This window comes from Notolepis coatsorum (assembly GCF_963971535.1).
Source record: "Notolepis coatsorum genome assembly, chromosome: 10".
Lineage (NCBI taxonomy): Eukaryota > Metazoa > Chordata > Actinopteri > Aulopiformes > Paralepididae > Notolepis > Notolepis coatsorum.
Window position 1 is genome coordinate 110,911,642 of NC_140174.1, and position 16,544 is coordinate 110,928,185.

At 47.3% G+C, this 16,544-nt stretch overlaps 1 protein-coding gene across 1 annotated transcript in view; it reads right to left on the reverse strand.

Annotated features, from left to right (window-relative positions):
- Nucleotides 1-3,342: 3,342 nt before the first annotated feature.
- The window catches only part of ube2l3b (ubiquitin-conjugating enzyme E2L 3b), a 49,305-nt gene continuing 36,103 nt past the window's right edge, over nt 3,343-16,544 (reverse strand). The window contains exon 4 of the mRNA XM_084323770.1: nt 3,343-6,378. Coding sequence (XP_084179896.1) covers nt 6,224-6,378 — 155 coding nt within the window. The 3' untranslated portion in view covers nt 3,343-6,223. The remainder of the gene's footprint in view (nt 6,379-16,544) is intronic.

A 16,544-nucleotide genomic window follows, 5' to 3' on the forward strand; every position in this document is an offset into this window, starting at 1 on the left:
GACTTTGAAAATTGACAAATGTATCCCCTCACTACTTTTAAGGACTTAGTTGTTTACACACACCTGCAACTGTCACCCAGCCTTTCTACTGTATTTTGACTGTTCTGCGGCATATACCTTTTTTTTTTTTTTTTTTGTCTTTTTCCCCCTCCATTTTCCTCCGATTTTCTCCCATCCCAATGTTAGTCGTATGCCAATTCCCAGTCCCTTCCTGATCGCTGCGCACTTACCCCCCACAGTCAGATCATCTGGGAGAGTGGAGGCTACCACGTGCTTCCTCCGACACACGTCCAGCCAATCACCGCTTCTTTTCACCTGGCAGCGCGGATTCTCATTGAGAGGGCGTAGCGTGTGGGAGGACCACACTATCCCCCTCACGTCCAATCCGCGCTTAGCAGGCGCCCGGACCGAACTGTAGGAGTCGCTGTTTACAACGACCCGGACCCACCCCGCCAGCTTCTCCCACCCTCTGATACAGCCAATTGTATCAGTGCAGACGGCCAGCCAAGCTGGTGACAACCCCGGAGCTGTGAGCTGGATTCGAACAGGCGAATCGAGCTCACAGCTCCGGGGCTGGTGACGAACGCAATCTCCGCTCGGCCACCTAACCGCCCTTGCGGCATATACCTTTTAATTTTATTTGGCGGTAAGGGAAATAATTAAAACACATCAAACAAACAGCCAAATAAAATTATAAGGTATGCAATACAATATGTATCATATTGAACTTTCCAATTGGTCTCCTGGTCATTATCATTTCCGACAGCAATTACATATATATTTTCCGACAGCAATTACATATAAATTTGCTTATATCAATTAATACGTCAGGGATATCATTCATTACAGCTACAAATGTGGAGAACACATTTTTCTTTTTACTCCTTACAACTTGTGTATTGACTGGAATGGGATCAATGGGGAATAGGGATTCAAAAGAAACATAGAAAAAACCTTGTGAATTATTTTTGGTTATGGCTCCTCCTAGTGGTCAAAGTTCACACGGCAGGCAGAAGTGGCCCAAATCAGTTTTGCCCATGTGACTCAAGATCCGTTTTTTTTTATGACAGTGAACAGCACAGATCACATGAAATCTGATCTTTTCAATTCTGATTTGAGCCACTTTCATATGTGGTCCTAGATCAGATATTTTTCAGTCTGAACAGTCATCAGAATTCATGCAACTTTGACGTCACTCTAGATTGACATTCATCACAATTCTATAGCGGGCGTCGCTCTTAATATAATAAACATGGAAGACAGCTGTGATGGATGGAGGTGGTCAGTGGATAGACATGAAGACAGCTGTGATGGAGGTGGTCAGTGGATACAGACATGAAGACAGCTGTGATGGAGGTGGTCAGTGGATACAGACATGAAGACAGCTGTGATGGAGGTGGTCAGTGGATACAGACATGAAGACAGCTGTGATGGAGGTGGTCAGTGGATACAGACATGGAGACAGCTGTGATGAGGTGGTCAGTGGATACAGACATGAAGACAGCTGTGATGGAGGTGGTCAGTGGATACAGACATGAAGACAGCTGTGATGGAGGTGGTCAGTGGATGAACAGGGAAGACAGCTGTGATGGAGGTGGTCAGTGGATACAGACATGAAGACAGCTGTGATGGAGGTGGTCAGTGGATACAGACATGGAAGACAGCTGTGATGGAGGTGGTCAGTGGATACAGACATGAAGACAGCTGTGATGGAGGTGGTCAGTGGATACAGACATGAAGACAGCTGTGATGGAGGTGGTCAGTGGATACAGACATGAAGACAGCTGTGATGGAGGTGGTCAGTGGATACAGACATGGAGACAGCTGTGATGGAGGTGGTCAGTGGATACAGACATGAAGACAGCTGTGATGGAGGTGGTCAGTGGATACAGACATGGAAGACAGCTGTGATGGAGGTGGTCAGTGGATACAGACATGGAAGACAGCTGTGATGGAGGTGGTCAGTGGATACAGACATGAAGACAGCTGTGATGGAGGTTGTCAGTGGATACAGACATGAAGACAGCTGTGATGGAGGTGGTCAGTGGATACAGACATGAAGACAGCTGTGATGGAGGTGGTCAGTGGATACAGACATGAAGACAGCTGTGATGGAGGTGGTCAGTGGATACAGACATGAAGACAGCTGTGATGGAGGTGGTCAGTGGATACAGACATGAAGACAGCTGTGATGGAGGTGGTCAGTGGATACAGACATGAAGACAGCTGTGATGGAGGTGGTCAGTGGATACAGACATGAAGACAGCTGTGATGGAGGTGGTCAGTGGATACAGACATGAAGACAGCTGTGATGGAGGTGGTCAGTGGATACAGACATGGAAGACAGCTGTGATGGAGGTGGTCAGTGGATACAGACATGGAGACAGCTGTGATGGAGGTGGTCAGTGGATACAGACATGAAGACAGCTGTGATGGAGGTGGTCAGTGGATACAGACATGAAGACAGCTGTGATGGAGGTGGTCAGTGGATACAGACATGAAGACAGCTGTGATGGAGGTGGTCAGTGGATACAGACATGAAGACAGCTGTGATGGAGGTGGTCAGTGGATACAGACATGAAGACAGCTGTGATGGAGGTGGTCAGTGGAGGGACAGTGAGGTGTTGACCTTATAAGTATTTGAGGTGATACTTCTGTACAAGCAAAACTTGAGGGACATATAACTGGTCTGTGTTTGAAAGAAGAAACATCTATTTCACCTCCTCACCTCATCATCTGCTCATGAATGATCCTCCACTGCACATCAACTTATAAATGAAACTATAAACTGTGACTTCAGTGTCCTCCATGTTTACGTCCATCTTTTTATAGTTCATTTGCGCATTTGGGTCAGTTCACACTGGAATCTGATATTGGCTATTTATATATATTTTTAATAAAAATAAGAAAAAAGATAAATGTAATCCGAGCAATTTAGCACTATTTTTCTAATAAAAAAACTCAGCCTTGAATCACAGTATAAAAAAAGACAACTCATGCACACACACACATATATATACCACCACTAGACAGACAGTGAGGCCAAAATGGTTAGCCATCTTTATTATGAAACAATATTGGGACCAGATCATACAGCTGTTGCACTTGGGGGTTATTTGGCCGCTCCAGTCCCTGTTGGTCTCCCGATAATAACACATCCCTGGTCAGCCAGCCCCAGCTAAGTACAAGCTGCTTGGTTCACAGGATGGTTCACGGGAATCAGCTCTGGGTGTTCTCCTCCCTCCATGTTCCTGGGTTCCTTCTTCTGCTCCCTGTCCCCCCCCCCCTCCTCCTCCTCCTCCTCCTCCTCCTCCTCCTCCTCCTCCTCCTCCTCCTCCCACCCTGACAGTTAAGTCCCTTTTAGGCCAGTCGTATAGTGAGACTGACGTTGGTCATACAGTACGTTGAAAGCGTTAAGGGGTCTCCTACTACTACAGTGTATATGAGCTACAGGGAAGCTAGGGGACAGGGGCATGAGCTACAGGGAAGCTAGGGGACAGGGGCATGAGCTACAGGGAAGCTAGGGGACAGGGGCATGAGCTACAGGGAAGCTAGGGGACAGGTGCATGAGCTACAGGGAAGCTAGGGGACAGGGGCATGGTGTCTCTGAAGCAGCATGGGCTACAGGGAAGCTAGGGGACAGGTGCACGGTGTCTCTGAAGCAGCATGAGCTACAGGGAAGCTAGGGGACAGGTGCACGGTGTCTCTGAAGCAGCATGGGCTACAGGGAAGCTAGGGGACAGGTGCATGGTGTCTCTGAAGCAGCATGAGCTACAGGGAAGCTAGGGGACAGGTGCATGGTGTCTCTGAAGCAGCATGAGCTACAGGGAAGCTAGGGGACAGGTGCATGGTGTCTCTGAAGCAGCATGGGCTACAGGGAAGCTAGGGGACAGGGGCATGGTGTCTCTGAAGCAGCATGGGCTACAGGGAAGCTAGGGGACAGGGGCATGGTGTCTCTGAAGCAGCATGGGCTACAGGGAAGCTAGGGGACAGGTGCATGGTGTCTCTGAAGCAGCATGAGCTACAGGAGGGACAGGTGCGTGGTGTCTCTGAAGCAGCATGCGCTACAGGAGGGACAGGTGCATGGTGTCTCTGAAGTAGCATGAGCTACAGGAGGGACAGGTGCGTGGTGTCTCTGAAGTAGCATGAGCTACAGGAGTCTTTAGTCAACACTACGCAGGGACTTTCTGAATCAGAATAATTTCCTAAAAAGCACAAAGGGCTTTAGGAGGAAGATGGAACAACAGACAGTTCCTACTTCTCACTTCCAACTGTCCACTGTTTCAACATGATGCGTTCAAGACCCAACTGGAATTGATCTACACTGCAAAAGAAAAGAAAACGATTGGGAGGAGGACGTTTCTGAAAATGCTAAACCTTCCAGTTTGACTGTAGATATTAGCTTTGCTCCGTTCTCCACTTGTATGACAGACTTGGAGTGTAAAGGGAGTGGTGACGGCAATTAGCTTCAGTCGCTCTTCAACCATCCTTTTCTTTACTAGTTTTCTTTTTAAACAATGTAATGAGTAGCAAAGTAGCTACTCAGTGGGTTACAGACTATTGAGAAGGGCATAGAGAGAGAGAGCGATAGCGATTATTCCACAGAATACAGTGCAACTCCAGAATCAGAACACGGATACAAAACAAAGAGGAAAAAAGGAATATTTTACCACACCTCCAGGTCTGAGCTATGAGGGGCATGTTTAGCTAGGAGAGGGGCATGTTTAGCTAGGAGAGGGGTATATTTAGCTAGTAGAGGGGCATGTTTAGCTAGGAGAGGGGCATATTTAGCTAGGAGAGTGGCATGTTTAGCTAGGAGAGGGGCATGTTTAGCTAGGAGAGGGGTGTATTTAGCTAGGAGAGGGGCATGTTTAGCTAGGAAAGGGGCATGTTTAGCTAGGAAAGGGGCATGTTTAGCTAGGAGAGTGGCATGTTTAGCTAGGAAAGGGGCATGTTTAGCTAGGAGAGGGGCATGTTTAGCTAGGAGAGTGGCATGTTTAGCTAGGAGAGGGGCATGTTTAGCTAGGAGAGGGGTGTATTTAGCTAGGAGAGGGGCATGTTTAGCTAGGAAAGGGGCATGTTTAGCTAGGAAAGGGGCATGTTTAGCTAGGAAAGGGGCATGTTTAGCTAGGAGAGGGGCATGTTTAGCTAGGAAAGGGGCATGTTTAGCTAGGAGAGGGGCATGTTTAGCTAGGAGAGTGGCATGTTTAGCTAGGAGAGGGGTATATTTAGCTATGAGAGGGGCATGTTTAGCTATGAGAGGGGCATGTTTAGCTAGGAGAGGGGCATGTTTAGCTAGGAGAGTGGCATGTTTAGCTAGGAGAGGGGCATGTTTAGCTAGGAGAGGGGCATGTTTAGCTAGGAGAGGGGTATATTTAGCTATGAGAGGGGCATGTTTAGCTATGAGAGGGGCATGTTTAGCTAGGAGAGGGGTATATTTAGCTAGGACAGGGGTATATTTAGCTAGGAGAGGGGCATGTTCCCGTTTTGTTTGTTGTTTTTAGTTGTCTTTTAGCAAGATGTTTCCTTTAATGCGTGGGACCGAGCATTGATGACGAGTCAAAGGAAGGATTAACAACCACAACTGAGAGAATAATAAAAAAAAAAAATAGATAGGATATAGGAGACCAACAGGAGACCTACAGGAAACCTACAGGAGACCTACATGAGATCTGCAGGAGACCTACAGGAGATCTACAGACCTACATGAGATCTGCAGGAGACCTACAGACCTGCAGGAGATCTACAGGAGACCTGCCACTCCAACAAGAACAAGACAGAACTTTAACTTTTTCCTCGATGTTCTCTAAACACCTCTTTTGTAGGTTTTGTTTTTGTTTTTTTAATTTAAGAAAGCGGTAGAGAGTTAGCGACGGGCCTTGGAGCTATACGGAGAAGGAACCTTTATTTTTATAATTTTTTAGATCCACCAGCGAGACAGACTCCTGGCCGGGGAGGGAGGCTGCAGCCCCCACCGCCTGGCTTTGGGCGGGCTGGTCCCGGGGTGCACCGGGGAGGGGGGCGGCTAGGACGATGTGTGTGTGAAGGAGCGGGTGGGTATGTGCACGTGTGAGGAGATGGTAGAATAGAGGGGTGTGTGAGGAGGGGCAGGTAGGCAGAGAGAAGGCAGGAGAGATATTTAATTTGGGGCAGGTGGGATAGGATAGGAGGGGGGAGAGAGAGAGATGGGGGGGGGGGGGGGGGCTTCACGCTTTACAAGTGATCAGTCCATTGGTCGCTTTTCGCCGTGTTTCTTTGTAAACTCCTCAGCGTTCTTAAAGAATTTTTTACGGTCCTTAGAGTATTCTTCTGCTAGGTCCGCTCGCAGCGGGTGCTCTGGCTGGGGGTCGTTCACCAGGGCGATGAGGGACTGGATGACTGCAAAACAGGAGGCACAAAACAACACAGATAAATCACTCTGGAAAACACACGACAACGGCGTAGAGAGGCACTGGTTTGGACGAGAGCAGGTCTGGTGTAGAGGCCACAGGGTGCAGGTGTAGAGGCTACAGGGAACAGGTCTGGTGTAGAGGCTAGTCTAGTCTGGGTGGGTGTCTTAGTCTAGTGGCGGAGCTGTGTTTGTATCAGGGTGGGTGTCTTATAAAGCCATATGAAATCCGCGTTCACGGAATCACGGAATTCACCAATAAAAATGGAATCAACTGCAAAACGTGGAATATTGCAGAATTTGGCCTAATCTGGACTGAAATTCCGTTTTTGGGTGGAACGTTTGGTGCAAAGCAAACATGACCGGGGCGGGGAGGCGGGGACGCTAGAGCGGGTTACACACAACACGCAGCAGTGCTCAAGCGTCTGGCTGCTTTGATGTTAACGTCGTCAAGAAGCTAAGAAATTCCGCAATAAGCCCTCAATTCAGAGCAGAACAGTATCCTAATGACTTTTATGCCTCCGGCGATAAGGTGTTTTGCAAATTATGTCAATGTTCCGTGGACTGGACCCGCAAAAACACATGCAACACTATTGTGATTAAATAGCTATGTAACGTTAGGACATAGGACTAGGGCTGGGCGATATGACGATATTATATAAATATCGGGTACAGTTCATTAACGATACACTTTTTAAACGTATCGTGGATATCGTGATGTTTTCCCCTCGCGTTAGAGGCCGCCGCGGCTGAGATGAGACTTACACGCGCAGTGCTAAATGCTTTCCTCTCCCTCTCGCAAAAAAAAAGTCAGTCACACACACACTTGCCCAAATTACGTCATCTACACGCACATACACGCACGCAAGCGCACACACATAGCCAGAGACAGAGAGGTGATGGTTCGGTGCTAGGGATGCCCCCCGAAACCCAGGAGTATTGATAAGCTCCGACGTTAACAGTACTGCTATCGGTAAATTAGTCTATGAGCGGATTAGCTACGGAGCTAACAGTGTACCATCCATCTGCGACGCAAGAGTGGACACGGAGTAATGTTAATGTTATGTCGAGTTCATACTACACTACATGTATGAACTCGACATAACATTAACGTTACTCCGTTTCCATGAAGTGTTTAATTAGCAGCAATCTGTTCTGTTGAACATTTAACGTTAAGTTAACTTATTAACTAAAATATTTTAACAAAATAAAAAGCAGCAGCACTATTGGATAACTGAGTCATGTTTGCTATGTATTTTTTTCTTTAGGGGAGTAGGACATTTGTTTCACAGTTTTAGCATGATGTTTTATAGATGGCTAGGTTAAACATGTTTTTGTTTTTAACACTTTGGTCGCCAGGCTTATATTCTTAATATACCATCCTCCGCCAGCTCTATTTGTCTATGGGGATGTTTACCTTCTTTGCAGGGCTATAACTTTTTAAATTGTATTGCTAAATTGACATTACTATGGCCCATTCAACGTCAAGCATCTATTGTTCGGGGTGTAGCAACGTTATACTTTTTCATTCACATATTCATACTAAAATATGGTCTAAAGTATAAGTATGTTTTTATCGTTTTCTGCAGCTTTCTCCAGAACGTGATTTATAGCCCCAAATGCATTATATTGATGATCAAATACAGTTTGATAGGAATCTGCGCGAGATAAAAAAATTCAAATGGACGTGCTTCTAGAAGTTACTACTGATCATCTGATGTTGACCGGATGGGGGGGGGGGTCGTTTATAATTCCGTGGCCAACATTAGATGATTCATCTAGTGTGGGCGATATGATCATTAGAGCAGTTAGTATCGAACACGTTAAACAATAACGCTGAATCGTACCGTAGCTTCCTCATAGCGTTGGGCGATGAGTGTGGAACAGAAATATTCCTATTATGGGATGTAGAAATATGCGATCCATTTCCAGGTTGTATAATAGTATATACGTCCAAATCATGTTTATCGAGTTATTGGTAACGGATTGCTATCCGTTGTGTCTAGCTCGAGTCCTGGGACTATTACCGAGTGATCGGACCGAATTGGAATGAGCACCAGCTTCCATTTCCTGTTTCCGCTCTGGGCGATCCACCGATCGGCCACCAGATGGCGCTCTTGAACCGTTGGAGAGTTGAGAGGGGATCAACAGTAGATCTCAAGTCTCCGGGGGAGAAATATGATTTCGATCACAGATTTTTGAAATATTGATATCAAAGACGTGGTACGGCGTCTTTGGCAGAATGAGCATGGCGGGGAAAGACGTGCTACGTCGTTTTTGGCGACCATAGTGTTAAGAGGGGGGGTTTGATTTGATTGAAGTTTATTTCAAGTATGCAACACAACAAACAAACATCAAGTACAGATATAGCCTTAAGCCGTTCAAATAATAAATGTATACATAAATAAATAGTTACAATATATAATCTAATAATCTAAATCTAATATATAATCTAAAAAAACGAAAGGCTAAAATGCTAAATATATAATCTAAGAATCCAATAATCTAAATCTAATATCGCTGCTGGCGGGACAAAACCTCATAACTCCAAAAACCCAACTTTTCAGCAGACGAAAAAAACGAACACAGATGAGGGCGAATAGAGTTAGGAGGTTTAGACAGATGATCGGTTTAATGCTTTCCCATTGTTTAAACTTTGTAAAACCCACACACACATATGGAGGATGATCTACGGAGTTGATTTATATAAAAAGAAAAAAATATTTAAATGGAGTTATGAGGTTTTGTCCCGCCAGCAGCGATATATAATATAAAAATGCTAAATGCATGAGTCTTTTGTCTTTAATGTTAGCTTGCAAACTCAAATACTGTCTTGGTAAGCCTCATAATGAATTGTTTGGGGGGGAAAAAAGGAAAAACATTGTGATGTGTATCGTGTATCGCCGAAAGTTCAGAAAATATCGTGATATCATATTTAGGCCATATCGCCCAGCCCAGCCCATCAGTGAAGGAGATGGCCGACAGTGAAGGAGACCCGCGGTGCACCTCTGGGTAGAGAGGTAGGACTCTAGTAGTAAACAAGGCTGGCTAGGATAACTAGCTTGCACGGCGCCATTTTATATATTTACGTGCCGAGTATGTGTGTGGCGTGAATTCTGAGGCCACGTTTATAGTAGTGTGGGGTATACAGTGGACGTCGTTTCAATATATTGGGGCGGAAGAGAGTATTTTAGGGTAATATTTAGTACATTGTCATGGAATACACCGCTTAGAAACAACAGGCTGGCTAGGATAACTAGCTTGCACGGCGCTATTTTATACATTTACGTGCCGAGTATGTGTGTGGCGTGAATTCTGAGGCCACGTTTATAGTAGTGTGGGGTATACAGTGGACGTCGTTTCAATATATTGGGGCGGAAGAGAGTATTTTAGGGTAATATTTAGTAATAATAATAATAAATCAAATTTATATAGCGCCTTTCATAGAACCCAAGGTCGCTTTACAATCGGGACAAAAAATAGGGCAAGGAAAGTAGGGGGGGAGGGGGAAGAGGGGATGAGGGAAAGTAGGGGATAATGGACCTAATTTAATCTAAAACTAACTGATGGGGAAAGCCTTGGTGAAGAGGTGTGTTTTTAGAGCGGATTTGAAGGTGTCCAGGGTTGGGGCGTTGCGGATTTCGGGGGGGAGAGAGTTCCAGAGGGTAGGGGACGCCACGCTGAAGGCTCTGTCCCCAAAAGTCCGTAACCTGGTGCGAGGGATGGAGAGGAGACCTAGATCAGAGGATCGTAGGTTCCGGGATGGAGTGTACTGGTGGAGGAGATCAGACAGGTACCGGGGGGCGAGGGCATGGAGGGATTTGTAGGTGAGGAGCAGGAGTTTGAAGGTGATGCGGAACCTGACTGGAAGCCAGTGGAGATGGATGAGGGTGGGGGTGATGTGCTGCCAGGGCTTGGTGTGAGTGAGAACCCTGGCAGCTGAGTTCTGGACATACTGGAGCCTGTCCAGGGCTTTGCTGGGTACCCCAAACAGGACTCCATTACAATAGTCCAACCGGGAGGTGACAAATGAGTGGATCAGGGTCTCCGCCACAGAGTCTGAGAGTGAGGGTCGGAGACGGGAGATGTTCCTGAGGTGGTAGAAGGCAGACTTGGTGACAGATTTGATGTGGGAGTGAAATGAAAGTGTGGAGTCAAGGGTGACGCCCAGGTTACGGACTTCGAGAGACGGGGAGATGGAACAGCCGTCAACGTGGAGGAGGAGATCTCCAACCTTCCCGAGCAGTGCCTTGGGGGCCACAACCATGAGCTCTGTCTTTTTGCTGTTGAGTTTAAGTAATTTGGTTGCCATCCAGGTTTTTATAGCGTGGAGGCAGTTGACTACAGACTGTGGGGGGAGCTGGGAGGATGGTGAGGTGCTGATGTAGAGCTGAGTATCATCAGCATAACAGTGGAAGTTGAGTCCGTGGTGACGTATAATCTGACCGAGGGGGAGCATGTAAATGGTGAATAGTAGGGGACCCAGCACAGAGCCCTGGGGGACACCGTGGTTGACTGGGGCCGGGGGGGAGGATGAGCCGCTGACGCTGACAAACTGAGATCTATTAGTGAGATATGAATGAAACCATGACAGAGCTGTACCGGTGATGCCTAGGTTGTCGGAGAGGCATTTGAGGAGGACTGAGTGGGATATTGTGTTGAACGCCGCTGAGAGGTCGAGAAGGATGAGGAGGCTGATGTGTCCGGAGTCTGCAGCAAGGAGGAGGTCATTAGTGATCTTGATGAGGGCGGTCTCTGTGCTGTGATGTGCTCGGTAGGCTGACTGAAGGGGTTCGTAGAGCTCATGGTTGGACAGATGTTGATGAAGCTGGGCGGCGACTGCCCTTTCCAAGGTTTTGCTTAGGAAAGGAAGGTTGGAGATCGGCCGGTAGTTGTCCAGCACCAGGCTTTTTTAGGATGAGAGTGATGGAGGCGGTTTTGAAACAGGAGGGAACTATTCCAGATGACAGAGAGGAGTTGATGATGTCCGTTATGATGGGGCAGAGGGTAGGAAGGCAGGCCTTGACCAGTACCGTAGGCATGGGGTCGAGGGAGCAGGTGGAAGCTTTGGCTCTGGTAACCAGCTTCATGACCAGCGGAACATCCACTGGGGAGAAGGAGGAGAGAGAGCACTGGGGATGGAGGGATGTAGCTGGGAGCATGTAGTCCGGCGTCAGGGGTAAGTGAGGAGGGGAGGGGGCGGGCACCATGAGTTGTTGGTGGATGGAAGTCACTTTAGCCTGGAAAAAGTCCAGGAACTTAGAGCAGAGGTCAGGAGCATCAGTGTGGGAGGCAGTGAGAGGGCGGAGGAGACGATTTATGGTTGAGAAAAGCGATCTGGGGTTATTTTGCTGTGAGGTGATGAGGGTGGAGTAGTACGCGGTCCTAGTCTTGGAGAGAGCCTCTCTGTAGGACCTCACGTGGTCGACGAAGGCCAGACGGTGGACGGTGAGGCCAGATCGCCTGGAGAGTCGCTCCAGTCGTCGACTCACTCTTTTCATAGAGCGGAGGTCAGAGGTAAACCATGGGGCAGGGCGAGGAAAGGACACATTCCGGCTTCTGAGGGGCGCCAGAGAGTCCAGGCTGAGGGAGAGGGCGGCATTGTAACAGGCCGCTAAGGTGTCCGGGGAGGTATCGGAGGGAACCGGGGCCATGTGGGTAGTGATGAGGTCAGATAGGGCTGATGCACACACTGACTTGGTGTCCCTGAATGTGAGGGTGCGCGTTGGGCGCTGCCTGGGCGGGGGGATAGGGACAGTGAAAAGAATGGCATGGTGGTCAGATACCGCAAGGTCTAGACACTGCAGGTGGGAGGGGGGGTTACCGGTGGAGCAGACCAGATCCAGAGTGTGACCTTTGGAGTGGGTGGGGCCCTGGACATGCTGCGTGATGCTGAGGCAGTCCAGAAGCGACAGGAAATCAGCGGCAAAGTTGCAGTTGGTGGAGTCAACATGAATGTTGAAATCTCCGAGCAGATAGGTGGTGAGGGACCTGGAGCAGAAGGAGGACAGGAGCTCGGTTAGCTCTGACAGGAAGGTGGTGGAGGCTTTGGGGGGGCGGTAAATCAGGGCGAATTGAGGTTGAGGTTCAGGAGATCCGGAGAGAGATAATGTAATGCATTCGAATGATGTGAGATCAGGAGTGGGGATCTCCTTGACCTGGAAGTCTGTACGATGAATGACAGCCAGCCCGCCGCCACGGCCCGTGGAGCGCGGTTTCTGGAGGTAGATGTAACCAGGGGGTGTAGCTTGGTTTAGTGTGATGAAATCCTGTTTATTTTGCCATGTTTCAGTCAAACATAAAAAATCCAGTTTTCTTTCAGTGATGATATCATGGATGAGTAGTGCCTTGTTATTGAGGGAGCGAGTATTGAGCAGCATGAACGTGGCTGTGGAGGAGACAGGCAGAGTGGGAGGGGTGCTACTGTCTGAGCAGGCCAGGGGCTTCAGACAGCTGGTGCGCACGTGAGGTGTGTTGTGATGACGTTGATGAACAACACGGAAGCGCAGAGCAGATACTACCACTGGAATAGTGGAATCTGTGCAGATGAGTTTGTAGCGGGATGCTCGATGTATATAGCGGGGGCGTTGAAGGAGTCCGAGTGATCTGATGGTATCCAGCCAGATTGGCGCAGCTGCGTTGAAAAAGCTCCGAAGTTGGTGAGAGGAGTATGTTAGCATATCGACCGGAGCAGCTAACCGGCTAACGACCAGCCACACACAACGAATCCAGCCTCGGACAACAGCACACTGCGGTGGAGTGATCAGAACTCACAAACAATCCAGGTACATGTAGAGAGTTAATCCAGTTGGGGAAAAACATGTGATGGAAAAAAGATGATCCAAACCGAAAACCCAGGAGTAGAGGGAAGCCGGCTGGCTAGTTTGACAACGGGGCTAACGATGCTAACAGCTGACGCTGACAGCGGGCAGGTAGCAAACACTAGCCCAGCTGATCAGCAGAGAGGGTGAGTAAACACAAAAACCGGATAAATGAAAATTATCACACTGTTATGGCAAAGTAAAAAAGATCTGAATCTAACGTTAGTAGCCCAGACAAAAAATGTTTAGTAAGGGAAGGAACGTTAACTCAGTGGAGCGACTGAGAAGCGGCGACATCAAACGCCAGCGTCCTCTCAGCGTCTGTGAATAGACAGCACATGTACATTGTCATGAGATACTCCGCTTGTCGGCTAACTGCTAACGTGCGCGGACTGATGACGACATCAACATTCGCAGCAGCAAAACAAGTCTATTATATATATCTATGCTATTAATAGCCCGTCCATCGCCGCCGGGCATAAGAAGTTAATTAAACTTGACAGACATTATATCGACGATAATTATCGATATCGAGTTATATGAAAATAATTTTATAATTTTATCGCGATAACGTTTTTGGCCATATCGCCCAGCCCTACATAGGACTATTGGAAATGATAGCTTCTAGCTAAATCTAGTGCACCCATCAATTTGTTTAAAGGCCACTTTAAATGAGTATAGCAACAGTAACAGTGTATTGCACTACCAAAGCTACCTAGCATGTCCTATATGTAGGGATGGGTACCGAATTCGGTACTTTTGAGGTACCGAACCGAAACACGTCGGTACTACCGAGTATCGAATCAAGTGAGAAACCGGAAAAAATAAAAAAACATTTTTTTTTACTTTTTCTTTTTTTACTTTTTTCTTTTCATGTCAACGTTCACACGCACAATATATGCTTACCTAGGATTTGACTTGATTCAACAACAAAGCAGTCGGAGCAATGACAAGCCGACTGAGGTAGGTAAATTAAATTTCTTGAGACTAAAGTACCGAAAAAAGGTACCGTTGGGTACCGGTATCGATTCACAGGTATCGGTACCGGTATCGGTTCAAATGTGAAACGTACCCATCCCTACCTATATGCTCTGTAAATAACTATGTAGAGATACCGAGATGTCACACCATGTTACCCGTTACCTGTTATTGCACAATGTTGTTTTTATTGGATTCTATTATATGTTGTACCACTGTATTGCACATCGTTGCGGGCAAGACCACCCGCATTTCATTGTATACTTGCAGGGACCGAAACTAGAGAGCGCCAAGCGCCATTGGCGCTCAGTTTTTACGTTTGGGGCCTCCCACTGAGAGGTCTGACCGCCGTGTGGCGGGCAATCAAATAGTCATGTGAAAACCGAAAATCATGATCCAATTCTTTAGCGGAGTTCTCACTCGCTGTCTCAGCACAGAAATGCAGCGCACCGCGCACTGCTGCTGCTGCTCCTACCCCTGTATGCCTGCATGTAAACAGAGGCTATTGCCTCACCGTGACGTTAGTCTAGTCAGTGTGGGACCTTCGTGAGATAACGTTAGACCCAGTCAACTATTCACTTAGTTTAATACAAGAGGCATTGTGTAACGTTATCCAGCCGGCTAGCTACGGATAGCTCCCGACATCAACAAATCCTCCAGCAATAGTCCAGTGCATAATACCTCCGTTGGCTAGGTAGCTCACTAGTCACTACGAAATGTCGCAGTAAACTAAATAGTTCACTGAGGCGTTGTCCCAACGCCATCCAGCAGTAGCTACAGATAGCTCCTGACATCAATGTCCTACAACAACATGCGTATTCGAGTCCCTGGCTTACATCGCATGAGTGAGGGCTGCTGAATAGGGTCCAGCTGTAGCTCAGGAGAATCCTTTTGCATGCTGAATGTAGCCTTTAGGGACCAGCTGCAGCGCCGGAGAATCCTTGCTGGAGCTGGAGGCCACTCGAGTATACACAGACAGTGGAGCTGTTTGCAGACAGCGAGGTGGCGATGTCTCGCAGATAACACAATCACAAGTAGTATGATTATATAATATATATATTTTATTAAAAAAAAAATGTATATAAAATAATAATAATTTTTTTTTTTATCAAAAAAAAAGTTGGCAGGTAAGAAATATGCTTGGCGGGTAGATTCTTCCCATCTACCCGCCACTGGCCGGTGAGTCAAAAAGTTAATTTCGCTCCCTGTATACTTGTATGCCGTGACAAATAAAACTCTTGACTTGACTACCCGTGGGGACGGGGGTGTACAAAGAGGAGAGAACCATTTTGGGTCGGGCGTTCATGCCGGCCAGCGAGCCGGACGTCGGGATATGTTGTTAGCACAATAGCTACCAAGCTAAGCTATGTTAGCCTTTTTTTTTTTTTTTTTATCCACTTTTTCTCACATTTTTCTAGCACAATAGCTACCAAGCTAAGCTATGTTAGCCTTTTTTTTTTTTTTTTATCCACTTTCTCACATTTTTCTATATTTTTCTCCCATCCCAATTTCGTATCATCCAATTCAACCCTCCCCTGTCACGGACGCTGTTTCTTGCCTCCCACAAGCCGGCTGCAATGTGGACTAAGTCATACATAGCACAAGTCCCCTCCGGTACTTGAGGTAACAGCAGTCGCATCTTTTCACCTGCGCAGCTCGATCTATCAGTGGCGAGGAGTAACGCGTGGGAGGCTCACGCTGCCCCCGACACTTCCTGATTCTACTGCGCAGGCGCACCAACCGACCTGTAGGAGTCGTTGTCCACAACGCCCGATCCCCACCCATCAGTTTCCCACCCCCTAATACGGCCAATGTGTATTAGTACGGACGACCAGCTAAACTGAAAGCAAATGTGGAGCGCTGGGCTCGAACTGACGAGCCCAGCGTCTCCAGCATTTCGTGGCGAGCGCCTTGCCCACTATGCCACGTAGCCGCCCTAGCTATGTTAGCTTCTAACGGTGTATACACAATATGTACAACGACACAATGATTTACATTATTACAAATATGGTAACGTGGTTGTGGCTTTTACAAATAGTGGTTAGCTTTAGAGATGGATGGCTATGATCACGGAGCAATAGTGTTGTTAGGTGAAACAGATACATTTTCATTCGGCTAGTAGTAGCAAGGCTCTCTGCCTGCAGTGCCTGCCACTAGCTGTGTGTGACTCTCAGAGCCCCCTGGTGCCCTGCACCTGTTGTGACGACATCATTGCGATTACACGCGCACGTTATGAACCATTGATTAAAATATCCACGTGCGTGGTGATTGTGTTGGGCAGACAAAATGTTTGATAAAAACGCTAAAACTGGGCCAATTTCAATAAAAAGAAAATTCATTCTTCATGAAAGTCACCG